General features: G+C 42.1%; 1 protein-coding gene across 1 annotated transcript in view; it reads right to left on the bottom strand.

The window, feature by feature from the left end:
- Positions 1 to 13869, bottom strand: part of EXOC4 (exocyst complex component 4) — a 414930-nt gene that overhangs the window by 347709 nt on the left and 53352 nt on the right. The window contains exon 6 of the mRNA XM_052789476.1: positions 4008 to 4251. Within this exon, the coding sequence (XP_052645436.1) occupies positions 4008 to 4251 (244 nt within the window). The remainder of the gene's footprint in view (positions 1 to 4007; positions 4252 to 13869) is intronic.

Here is a 13869-nt window from a genome sequence, read left to right as displayed (position 1 = left end):
TATGTCAGGTCATTTTTGAAACAAGGTGACCCAAAAGAGACACAGACACAGCCCGTGTCAGACAGCCAACAAGACAAAACAGCATAAAATAGTATGGCCTAGATTTTATGCATATGGGGTTGCAGCACCGAGTGACCTAAGCAGAACACATACAGAGAATGACAGGAGACTGGCTTAGGCAATTTGTCAAAACAATCTCATAACCCCTTCACCGAGAAATATGGTAAATATGTTGAGAGACAGTGACACACACCCGGAAGCAACTCCTATTGTCCAGGCAATAACGGAGAATGAATTGATGCAGAGTGACTGCTGACACCTGCACGAGGTCGCTAATGACAATTCATGCATTTTAGCAGCAGTAATGTCCTTTGCCTGGTCAGAGTGTTGCCGTGTATATAATTTCTGTATTTACTTTAAAGCCTCGAGATGAGGTAAAAAGCCAGAAGTGTATTATGAACATGTAGGGAAAAGTGCATTGAATCCAATCAACAGGATTTAGTAGCAAAATTGCCAATATGCCATCTCCTCCTGGACCGGATTTTGCATGTATCCCTACCAAAATCTTGTCCCATAAATCTGGCGCTCAAGTAGGCATGCATCCAGATTATTATTATTCTGAAGTCAACAATCTTCCATAATCCAGAAGAGACCCAGGGGTTCATGTAGCAGTACCCCAAGCTAATGTAACATGGCCTCTCTTCTGTGACACTTTGTCCTCCACAACCCAAGACACATATTTCTAAACATGAAGGTATGAGGCATGCTCTAATGAGCCACTAATTAAGGATAAGGCAATGGCAACTCCTATATTTAAGCCCTTTTTCATAAACTTGTTCCAAGCACAGACATCTAAAAACCTCAGAGAACTTACCCAGACTTTAAAGAAAAGTCCACTTAAATTAAAGCTGAGGTCAGCTGCAACTAGGTGAGATTCAAGCATAGTTTTCAAAATTATTTCTACCAGTGACAAGGAACTACTAGGAACATGCTACTGCTCTTTATCAGGTTTTACTATCTTCATATCATTCACATTTCATGGTGGTAAGTGCACATTAGTAAAGAGGGTTTATATTCACAGCAAAGTATCTTACAGCCAAAGATGTTCCATCTAGTTAGGCCTATCCTAAGTCTGTTATCCTACACGACTGCATCCATGTTGCATGTTTTAGGGAACTTAAGAATCAGTCGTATCACAGAGCCAAGCAAGTCTTTCCTTTGTGACCCCACTGATGAAAAATATACTTCTGCCATTATATGGAGGTCCTTAGCAAGGCTAGCGTCATCTTCAGTAAGTGAGCCCTTCCAGTTTCACAACAACTCTATTCAGCTAGATTGCTGAGTGCTCAAACCAAAGGACAAGCACAATGCACCCATGAGAGAATGGGCCACACATTATCAACATTGCAATCATTGCTCACACTTGTGCGTGTGCTTATTAACAAGCCTGGTACACAACATCTAGTAAAGCATGGACAAGACTTGCTCCTGGCAGGCTTACAGGGGCTACAGGACTTCCATGTGAGAAAACAGGCTTCATGGAGCTCTATGGAGCTGACCCAGGAGCCCACTGCCTGTTGGCTTTATGAAGAGAGCGCCCAGAGGTGTATGAGAGACACCATTACTCTCTGGGAGCTAGTTGCTTTAGTCATAACGAAAAAGAATAAAAATCTTGATCTTAAGAAATTGGGAGCAATTAACAATGTTCTTATATACAAATGTAAAAGGTGGCCGCACAAATCGATATGGAAAAGCTTACTAGGTAAAGAAGCAAAAGGCAGTCAAATTTGAAAAAGAAGAAGAATGAGATCAGCGTCTCTTCAGACTCAGTGGCTCTTACCAGATCTGCAACTTTTCTGGCCAGGTTCTAGAAACTATTTCTCTCTTGTACAATGAGAACGCTCTATGTAATTGTTACATGGGTTCCCAAAAGGAATTATACCAGAACCTCCACAAGCAGATTATCAGCCTCATCCTCAAGCAGAAGGAAACGCCACCCTCTTCATATGGAAAAAACAAGAGCCAACCTTTGAGAGCCACCACACAGCGATGAAGAAATGCAACTCGTTCTGTGCATACCGAACGAGCCGCAGGGAACTTGTCCAGCAGAAGGCTCAATCTGTGGCCTCAGACCCCTCAGGCCCCTCTGTCATCTTATTAGTCATTTTACTTGCCAGAAGTGAGAATTTTTATGGATACCATTTAAAGTACAGTAGCTGAACAGGCACTGAGCTCAATGATAGAGACTAAGAGGCATCCAAGTGTGACTAGTTTAAGGTGAACTGAAAAACGTTTTACTCGCTGAATCCTGAGGTCAAGTAAGCATTGTGGCTGACAGCCTAATGAATAGTTAAGCAGTTTTGGGCACTGCATCATGCTCACATTTGGGGTCTTACAGAGCTCTCTTGAAATAGCAGGACCTTGTTGTTGACAGCAGGAAAGTCACTTAGTTTTGATTTAAAACTAGCTAATTTAAGGAGCAGTATACCTTTCCATACTGTAATTCATTCTTTTCAATATAAATGAATTCACCTGCTTGCTGTAAACTTCACATGTGATTTAGGTTTAGAATCAGTTCTAATTATCTCCTTACTCAACAAGAATTCAAGACACTTTCCATAACTCTAGAATACAAGCATCTTAAAGGCTCACAGACTCCTATTAAACACATGCCAAAACCCATTACTTTTTTGTACGTTACCCAACCTTCTGAGCAGGTTAATGTCATTAAAATATGGTCTGAACCAATTTATCAATTTCAATGGACAACAAGTAGCCTTATAAACTCTCAAGACTGATTCATAAAACAAGTATCAAGCATATGCTATGCTCCCTCTTGGCATCAGAAACTAAAAATCTGCCTTCTGACCCACCCAAAAAGCTTTTTGTAATATCACCAAGTTATCAGCACCGTAACTCTATGAGTTCTTCAAAACATAATTGTTTCCACAGCAATGATAATGATAGGAATTTAAAAAAGAAGATTTTATCAAGCTAAAGTTTTCCTTGGGAGTGATTTTCCACTACAAATATTACATATAATGAAGATACACATTTTTGTTTTCATTTTTCTCTTCCACCATTAATTCCCTTTGGACAGTGATTGTTACAATGTGCAGCATCACAACTTGGTATTTCAGCTGGAAGTGATAGCTAGCCCTTACGGAGTCCTATTTTCCAAAAAACAGTTCTGGTGAATCCTGAAGAACAGCAGAAACATAGTTCTCGGTTGGCTTCCGCACCTTGCTATTAATGTAAATGGGGCTGCAAACCAATTAGAAATTTGGCCATATATTTACTGATATAATTAGTTCCACACATGATTTCAAAGCTTTGCACCTGCATCAGCTTAATTGGACTCCACTACACTTGAAATACATAACTGAGCTGAATCTTCCCTTTTCAATTAATAGTGCGAAGGATCTTAAAAATTTCTTTGGCATCAGCACCAGTGTAAGGCCATGATTCAGTGCAACACAAGAAGATAGTATTTGTTTTAGCACCGAGTGTTCTTTACACCATACATACCAGCAATCTGAGACAGTATTACAATTCAATCTGTTGTAAAGCCGCTTAAAACAAAAGGTTAGGTTAAAAAAAAAAATAAAATAAAGTACTTAACATAATGCACCTCTTGCTACTTAAATAATGCTGGCTTCTACTGTGCTTCCACCTTCAAATCTGCATTTCAAACATCTGTTTAGCCAAAAGATTCTCTTCTAGGGCCAAGCACAGAAGGAAGCATCTCCTCTTCCCACATCCTTAGCTGAGAAGCAACAATGCCTCCCCTTTCTAAATACATTTCTTAAATTCCCAAGCCTTTCAGGTGCGCAAGGCACATCAGCCTTTCAGTGAGACACAGGCATTTCTGAACATTTTACCATTTCAGATCTCTGCTACTGCAAAACCTTTACTCTCATTCCTTCAAATGGCCATTAACAGATATGACACCCTTCTCCAGACTTCTTTTTGCAGCAATCAAGGTTCAGTGGTTGAAATATCCTTACCTAGGCTGATTTTCCTGGGAAAGATTCTCCCCTCTCTGGTAACCATTGTCTGCCACCTGGGTTGTGGACCGCTTAACAATCTGCTTGAGTTCTTGTTCTAAGCGATCCTGGATGGCTTTCACCGTTTCAGGGATTTTTTTCAGTTTGGCCAGCCCTTTGATGAGTATGCCCATGAAGACAGTGCTGTTCTCCTCTGGATCCAGTTCCGTATCTTCTTTAATTTCCAGAAGGCTTGTTTCTCGCACTGGAATAGATTTTAAAAAGGCATAATCCAAGATTTAAACTATTAAAACCAACACTTAGCACCATGCAGAAGAAGCATATAAACTCCTTCGCCTTCACAGAACTCCTACCACTTTGAGCAACCAAGGAACAAACAAGGAAATGAGTGACACTCAGCTTCTGGGGGGAGGCAGTGGATATTTCTGTTTGCTTGGGGGCTCCCCTATACATAAATACAACCGCCTGCATATTTGATTGATTTAGAAAGAGAGGTCATGGCGTAAGTTACATATGAGAGAAGAAGCAGAGGAAGTCTGGTGCAATTAAGATATTCATAAATGAGAAGGTATTATATCACTACAAATTCCTTGAGTGTGTTTCAAGGAGCTAAAAGCCCTAAATTTCTAACCCAGATGTTTTTCTTCGCTATATTCTTCACAAGAGAGGAATTTTCATTATAAACAGTATCAAGCTTAACACACTTCTGATGAATTCGGCAAAGTTTACACTGCCAAAGTGAATGATTGTTTGATGTTATCCTATTCTGCTTTATTACATCTGTCAAGGGGTTGATGAAGTTACTCAAATCTGTTAGCAAGGCTTCTAGAAAGGAAAAACAAGAAGAATTAGAGAGGATATTGTGGATACAGTTCTCCTGAAGTAACAGGGATTGCACAGGGAGAAATACTGTTGCTAAGCAACAAGGAAGAGAAAAGCAAGAGGTTCTATGCTTGTTTTAAGTATGTTCATTAAGCAACATTTCTTAATTTACAGGTAACACCCAGCAACAACAAAAGCACGTCTCTGTTAAAGACCGGGTGAAACAATTAATAAATATATTCAAACACTTATGTGAAGTAAGTGTGTTCAAGGCAAACTCAACTAAAGCATCTTGGAAGATCTACAGTCACACGGCTTGTTAACAGCCGGAGTGGCAGTACACGGACAAACGGCACTGAAGTATACATCTGAAGCTGTGCCATCCACCATACCATATCCTTGCATAGAAATTAAAACCTAACAGCTGTTTCATCTTACTGGTACTGAACTCTGATAAGGGCTGTTGGATGACAGATGACTCCCATGGTTTCTACTGCTCACCAGATTTTTTACTTAAATCAAAACTTATCCAAGAACCTGAATAAATGTCAAAAGATCCACTAGAAGGATTTAAATGATATGGCAGAAATGAAAACTGGCATGTTGCAAGTAGCATGCAGCCCTGTAGCTGTCTAAAGCTATGACACTCTGAACAGAAGAGCATCAGCACCACTAAGTTAGCACAAGATCAAGAAAACCATGTCCCAAAGAGCCTGTATGGTGCCACTTTATAAAGAGCATCACGATAAACAGATAATACTTATTTCAGTGTCAGCTTACACCAACCTCCACAGCAGAGATTGTTTCTTTCTGTCAGTGTAATCCCAACCACAGCACCTCTAGCTCAAACCATACTCACCGTTCACACGCTCTTGCATTTCAACCTAGAGCACCAGCAACACTGCCAGGTAAGAGTGTGATGAGAGTGGAGCCTGTGAGGTCATCACACGTCACAATGAAGAATGGCATCAGGTTTTAAGTAATGAACATCAGGGAGATCAAATAGTGCTTTTCTCCTCTCTCACGCGCGCTTTTTTCAATTAAATTTGGGCAAGTTATGGGGCAAGCAACTAGAAACACCCAAAATGCATTAATTTTTTTTTTTTAAAAAGGGCAAAAAAAGCAAAGATAATATAGGAGGTACTTCAAATACACATAAGCAGCAATACCAATTAGAAGTTAACAACTGCAAGCACACATATTTCTGCCCAAAGCTCTCATCTATCACACACCTTTCAACCCACAAGGCTGCAAAGCACTTCGAGCACTGTGTACATGGTCTACCCACTTTGTTAATGCTATTTGTTATTCTCAAAAAAACACAGCATGCCAGGCACAAACACAGAAAATGAGCTCTTTGGAACAAGAGCTGTGGAAAAGACAGCACTGGAAATGCTAGAGGAAGAAAGGTTTTAACTTACTGTTTTAAAAAAAAAAAAAAACAAACCACTATCTTGTTCCTCTGAGTTCAATGCAAACATTTCACAGCCTAAGCAACCTTTTAGAGGACAGGTCCCTGTCATTATGCTGCAGCCCCTTTGTAAGCAGGCTGTAAATTATTCTTAATATCACACAATGAAAACCTGAGAGGGAGGAAATACTGCTGTATCCAAATGTGAGGACAGCATTTAAGAGGACTAAAGGCAGCAATCTTGCTGAGAACTCTGCCAGCACACTAAGATGAACGCTCTTCCATTTTCAAAAGAGCAAAGCAATTTTGAACACCCTCAAATAGTCAGGACATTGATTTACATCTCTTACAAACAATAGCAAAGTGAATAGTTCAGTATCTAGTAGCAACACACTGGTATGTAAGTTTTGTTAGATCTGGTCTTTTGATAAAACAGTAGGGACCATGTTTCCTGCACATTCTGCCTATTAAACAGGTACCCTGGGTAGCTTTGGGGGCCCATTTATCTGTAAGATCTGACAAGATTCCAACCCCGGGCAACTGAAGATGTTCTTCTTTTCCTGCTTCTTCCCCACTTCAAACACCCTCTTCTGCCATTTAATGTCATCAAGGGGTTATCTGACCACAAAGCTTTGGCCCAGGAATCAGCCCCTCCTGTCCCCCACCTCTTCGAAAAAAGGCATCAAAGCAGACAGGTGGTTATAAAGAAGCTCACCTTTAAAATCGCAATCCCACATGCTATTCTCTGTGGGCAGAGGAGCTCCACAGGTGAAGGAAGATGTCCCTACAGATCAGCTCTCAGAACTGAAACCTTCATCTGCATTTACTCTTAAACTGAGAATGTGAATGACTTTGTTATTCATTCGTATCAAGACAAAAGCACAAGATTGTCAGAACCTATTCCTAGCTTTCTACATTCACCAGTTTCTACCTGAAATGCCTGTAAAACATGCCTCCCTTGAAAGGGGTAAGATCATCGTTCACGCCATAAGCGCTTGCGTTACGTAGAGAAGCCACTAAATTCCTATAGATGTTTACAACGATTATTTTTACAAATCATTCTAAATTGTGGATCTGCTATTCAGATTTGATTTGATTAACCACTTCTCCTTTGCGATTTGTCAAAGAGAAGGAAAAAAAAGTCCTATTTTAATTAAAACCAGCTTCACTATATTCAAAAACAATACAGGTAGAAAACACCAAAGAAGAATTCCATAGGATTTCTTCAGTAACACCAAGCAGTAAATTTCTCCACACTCGTTGAGGGTAAAACAAGTGAAATGCGATGTCAGCAAATGAATATTTAAAATTTAAGTTATTACAGTTGCCCTTCTCCACCATAATGAAGCCTTTAAACTTCAATTTGCAGTTTTATGCTAAAAAACCAGCTTCAACATACTGCTTTGTTGTCCCATCTCAGCTATCAACTCTTGTACCTAGCCCTATGCAAACCAATAGAAATACTGGATTGCATTAAGTCTGATCGAGGCTTTTCCAGATCAGTTTGACATATAGCTTGAAATGTTGTTAGCTAAGCTGACCTCTTTGGAAACCTAAATTTCAGAATCACTTAATAATTTCAAGTGGTTTTCATGGTTTAATTCCATTCAAAGACGACACCAAATGACAGAATCACACAAAATGGTTAAAGTTGGAAGAGACCTCTGGAGGTCATCTGGTCCAACCTCCCTGCTCAAGCCAGGGCACTCAGAGCCAGTTGCCCACGACCGTATCCAGATGGCTTTTGAGTATCTCCAAGGACGGAGATGCCACAACCTCTCTGGGCAACCTGTGCCAGTGCTCAGTCACCCTCCCAGTAAAAAAGTGGTCCCTGATGTTCAGAAGGAACCTCCTGTGGGTCAGTTTGTGCCCACTGCCTCCTGTCCTGCCTGTCACTGGGCACCATTGAACAGAGCCTGGCTCTGTCCTCTTTGCACCCTCCCTTCAGGTATTTATACACATTGATAAGATGCCCCTTGAGCCTTTTCTTCTCCAGGCTGAGCAGTCCCAGCTCTCTCAGCCTTTCCTCATAGGACAGATGCTCCATACCCTTCATCATCTTCAAGACCCTTTGCTGCACTCTCTCCAGTATGTCCAGCTCTCTCTCACCCTGGGGATCCCAGCACCAGACCCAGAACTCCAGGTTTGGCCTCACCAGTGCTGAGTAGAAGGGAAGAATCACCTCCCTCGACCTGCTGGCAATACTTTGAGTAATGCAGCCCAAAATACCTTCAGCCTTCTTTGCAGCAAGGGCAATGTGCTGGCTGCTCGTGTTCAACTTGATGTCCACCAGGACCCCCAAGTCCTTTTCTGCCAAGCTGCTTTCCAGCTTGGTGATCCCCAGCATGTCCCAGTGCCTGGGGTTGTTCCTCTCCAGCGGCAGGACTCTGGTTGAACTTCAGGAGGTTCCTGTCAGTCCATTTCTCCAGCCCGTCCAGGTCCCTCTGGATGGCAGCACGACCCTTTGGCATATCAGCCACTCCTCGCAGTTTGGTGTTGTCTTCAAACTTGCTGAGGGTACACTCTGCCCCAACATCCAGATCAGTAATTAAGATGTTGAACAGTACTGAACCCAGTAGGACCCCCAGGTGTACCCTGGGGTACACTGCTAGTTACCAGCCTTCAACTAGACTTTGCACCACCGATCACCACCCTCTGCGCCCGGCTATTCAGTTTTCAATCCACCTCACTGTCTGCTCATCCAGCCCGTACAACCACCATTTCTCTATTGGGATCTTATGGAAGACAGCATCAAAGGCCTTACTGAAGAGCAGGTAGACAATATTCACTGCTCTCCCCTCATCTATCAGGCCGGTCATTTCATTGTAGAAGTTTATCAGTTGGTCAAGCATGAATTCCCGTTGGTGAAGCCATGCTGACTCCTGGTGATTTTCTTGTTCTAATGATCTCTGAAAACCACATGTGAAGCTGAACATTTAAATATGGTTTCTCAAAAGCCTCCCAAGACAACAACATAAAGGAATGCCACATTCTCCAATGAAATAGGCAGCCATTTTCAAAAATTTTGCATCACTGAAGCAGTGCATCTGAAAACACTCAACTCCGTATTTAAGCAGTCAAAAATCTACCCTCAGTTTAAATCACTAGTAAGTTGAATCATGTGCATCATTGATTCATCACCTCCATAGTTACAAAGGTGGAAACTTCCCTGACGGCTCCCTGGTTTGACGATGCCCTATAAAAATGTCTGTTCCAATTGATGATACCCTCATTTGTACAGTTCTGCCATTTCACAAGAAAGAAACCTGCTGCAAGAGGCATTTTAATAACTCCGGTCTGATCCCCCAAAAAGCCAATGTTGATAACTCATTTAAGCAAAGCAGCTAAAGAAAAGGCTCTTGGGTCTTGTTTTTCATTCCAATGAATGGTCAAAATTTGCTGCTACTCATTACAGAAGATTTCATTAGCTGTGTGCTTTTACGGGCAACTACTAAAATTTAATGTACTATTTTCCATGATTTACATCCTTTCTGAGTATACCCTTTCTGCCTTCAATCCTCCTAGAGAAAAGGATGCAAGTTCATAGTGCCCCAAAGGCATAATTTAAGATTTGAAGAAACGTCACCTGCTAATTTCTGGCACTGAATCCTTGTTCTGACCCATGAATGGAGACAATGAGCAACAAATGGACAGTTACTTTAGAAATGGGTCCTTTAGAAATTTTGGTCATTTTCTTCTCTGCCTTACTACCAAGCCCAGAAGAAAATGGGTCTCAGAGATCAATAACCTCAAGGCCTCAAGGCAAATTTCCTCTTTCTAAAAGTGTTGTTCACAGTTTCATCTACAGTTTTAAGGACATTAGTCTTTCAAAAACAGAGGCATTTTAATTTGACAAGGCCACTCTTTCAAATCCCTGTAACAACACTTCATTCTGAGAAAACTGTACAAAGCAACTCTGTAAGACATGGGCAAAATCCTCCTAATACACACAAGCATTATATGTTGATGAGAAGCTCAACATGACTTGGCAATGTACATTTGCAGCCCAGAAAGCCAACCATATCCTGGGCTGCATCAAAAGCAGCGTGACCAGCAGGTCGAGGGAGGGGATTCTGCCCCTCTGCTCCGCTCTGGTGAGACCCCCCCTGCAGTACTGCCTTCAGCTCTGGGGCCCCAACATCAGAAGGCCTTGGACCTGTTGGAGCAGGTCCAGAGGAGGGCCACGAAGATGATCAGAGGGCTGGAGCACCTCTCCTATGAGGACAGGCTGAGGGAGTTGGGGTTGTTCAGCCTGGAGAAGAGAAGGCTCTGGGCAGACCTTCTAGCAGCCTTCCAGTACCTAAAGGGGACCTACAAGAAAGCTGGAGAGGGACTTTTACAAGGGCATGTAGTGATAGGACAAGGGGTAATGGCTTTAAACTGAAAGAGGGTAGATTTAGATTAGATGTAAGGGAGAAGTTTTTCACTTTGAGGGTGGTGAGGCACTGGCACAGGCTGCCCATGGAAGTTGTGGCTGCCCCATCCCTGGCAGTGTTCAAGGCCAGGTTGGATGGATCCTTGAGCAACCTGGTCTAGTGGAAGGTGTCCCTGCCCGTGGCAGGGGGGTGTGAGAGACGGGACAGGGTTAACGCCTCAAACACCCATCGTGACCGACAGGGACCGGGGCCTGGCTCGCTTGCAAGGTCCGGCAACAAGGCAAGTTCTGCATAGCAGCCCCACGTGACATGGGACACCAGAGGTGTGTCAGAGGACGCGCAGTCCCGTGCCCCAATGAACTGAGCAGGACCACTCACCGAATATGGCCATGGGTCACCCAGAGCTTATTTGGGGAGGGGGCTCACGACCACCCCCCATAACGGCGCCTGTGCAGAAGATCGAGAGTTACGTCAGTCCTTAGGGGCAGCACGCAGAAGACCAAGAGGGGGAGTGACTGATGTGAAAAAAGGTGGGAACTGGGCTATAAAAGGTGCAGACACGAGAAGCCGTGCGTGTGCCCTCCAGGACTGGACCTCTAGACTGGCTGGACCAAAGCTGGACTCAGGACCGGTGAAATCTTTGTCTTTTCTCTTTTCTTTCTCTCCTTCTCTCTTTCTCTCTTTCCATAATCCCTATACCTCAACCCTTTAGACATAAACCACTGACCAAGTCTGGGACTAAGAATGGATCCAGCCGCCCGTGGGCTCCTCTCTGAGAAGGAGTCCAGAAAGCAAGGGGGTCTGCTCTGAACCTCATGACTCAATGGGAAGACTCTCCTTATTGTCTTACATATGGTTACCATGGTTCCCTGACATAGTTTCCTGCCCATTCTTGTTGTAAGAAACCACACCACCTACTGTTAATGCCTTCCAAGTTCAGGCTGCTTCTGCCAGAAATAAAAAGTTTCACCGATCGTTTCATGTCGTTGCACCTTAATTTAGCCCGAGGGAATTCCAAATTCACTACGACCCCTCCCTGGTCTGTCCAGCCCAGGTCGTGACAAGGGTTTGGAACTAGATGATCTTTAAGATCCCTTCTAAGCCAAACCATTGGATGATAAGACATGATAAGCGTGAAAACTGAGTCTCCAAATAAGAAAATAAGCACATGGTAGTCAAATATCTTACGTTGGGACCACGTATAAGAACAACCAATAAAATTATACAGGAGGAGTGACTAAGCGTTACCCTTTTGGCTGTCATCACAAGGATCGAAAATTTTCTTCATTTTCCCTTCCCCAAACACACACACAGATTGCACACGTCAGTGCTAAGCATCAAGTCAAAACATGAACCATTAGTGAGGATCAGTGAGAGAAATCATGGTCCTGCAAAAACAGACACACAAAAAGTTACTTCATAGGATTTAATGTTTATTGTGTAGTTGCAAACCCTTCTTAAACTGTAGGAACAGACTTCCTCTAAAACATCCTAAGCGCAAAAATTTACCCTAAGAACAAACTCCACTTTTTGTGCAGCACTGCAATGATAGTGGACAGAATCAGACTCACAGCTGGATTCCCACCACCTTCTGATCAAGCCCTCAGCTGGATTAGTGCAAATGCAAAACAGCTAAAACAGGAAAACTCTGGTTCAGTGAGGAGATCATTTAATTTTTACTACAAATGATAGAGAAAAATCACCCAGCTGGTGTCAGATCCTCAGGTGAGGTTAATTGGGGGGGAAGGGGGGGGATCTTTTATGTATTTGTTGAGCATGTTTGAAGTGGAAGCAACCGTGACAGCAGACAAAGAATACCACAATGGCATTTTTAGAGCCACCTTTAAAATTGGACCCTAAAGGTCTGGCTCCTGCAGGTGTTTTGCAGGGCCAAATTCACAGGCCTCCACATGTTTTCACCTATGCAGAAGTACTTGCTTTCTTGAAGAAACAAGAGCCAGAAGCAGTAGCTAGACTTGACCTTAGAAGCCACCAAACTGCTTGGATCTAGAAGTTAATTTTTTCTCTTAGAGCTGAGAAGTATGCATCACTGAAGTATATTATCTGTTCAGCATAAAATTTACATATGCCATCAATAACAATGTTAATTGTCACCACCTCAGCTCATCTTTCTCGGATTTCTAAAAAGTATTCTCAGGAATTTTTCAGGAAAGGGCGCTCTTGGGTTTGCTCTGTACTGAGTGAGCACATTTTATAGTTCCAGGAAGAGCCTGGCAAAGCAGGAACCTTCATAAATACACTTCAGAGTACAGAAGGTTCAAGCAGAGAAATATGATTTAAAAGTGAATTTATTTCTCTGAACTGGCATGAAGGGAAAATGTTACTGGTGAACTGCCGTATCTACAATCCTCAGATGAACGTTACTGAAGGTTCTGTTTATTTTAAGTGCAGTAGGAACAGCTTTAATTTCCTTATAAAGATTCTACAGGACAAGGTAACATCTCCTTTGGGAAGTGAATGCAGAAAGGACTCAAAATTTTGGCATCTTTGCTGAGATGGGTTGAATGAGTCAGTGCTTCATAATGACGTGCATTAATATGCATGGCCACTTTGTTTCATCAATAAAAAGCCAAATAGCTTAAATGACTAAAGGCAGAAACAGCTTTTATTACGCATACAAATAAGTTTTAAATTCTCTGGTAGTTCCACAGTCCTGGAAAAGGCTACTTTTAAATAAAATTACATGGAAAAAATATACATAAGTACATTGTGCACTTGAAGCAAAACCATATGCATACTTTATGCTGATCAAATGTTTTCTATTATAATCTACATCTTTCCCAGTCTGAGGGACACTTGCCCAGCACTTCACTGAATGATACAGAGTGTAACGAGAAACCAGGTAAGAGATTTTCTGGTGTGTTGGGCACGAAGAGCAAGAACAGATCTGCAGAAATGAGAATTTTTAAGGTGTATTCTCAACTGACCTATACCAATTTACTAGAGTTGAGGATGAAGCCATCAGAGCCTTTGTTTTCAGGCATTTGAAGTGAAAGGAGCAATGCAATTTTATGTTCACAAACAACCTAGTTCCTAGAGACCACTGCTGTGATTCTTACCTGTTGCTTGTACCCTAGAACCTTCATTCAAATACGGTATGAAATAACTGTTTATCAGGGCATGTTAGGAGAACTGATTTTAAAAACCATCAACATTGCACCGAGCAAACAAAATTACAACTTACTGATTTTTAGAAGTCTCAAATGAGTCACAAAATACTTATCTAGCTATG

This window comes from Harpia harpyja, chromosome 6 (genome assembly GCF_026419915.1).
Source record: "Harpia harpyja isolate bHarHar1 chromosome 6, bHarHar1 primary haplotype, whole genome shotgun sequence".
In the NCBI taxonomy this organism is placed as follows: Eukaryota; Metazoa; Chordata; class Aves; order Accipitriformes; family Accipitridae; genus Harpia; species Harpia harpyja.
This window is presented reverse-complemented; position numbering and strand designations above follow the sequence as displayed.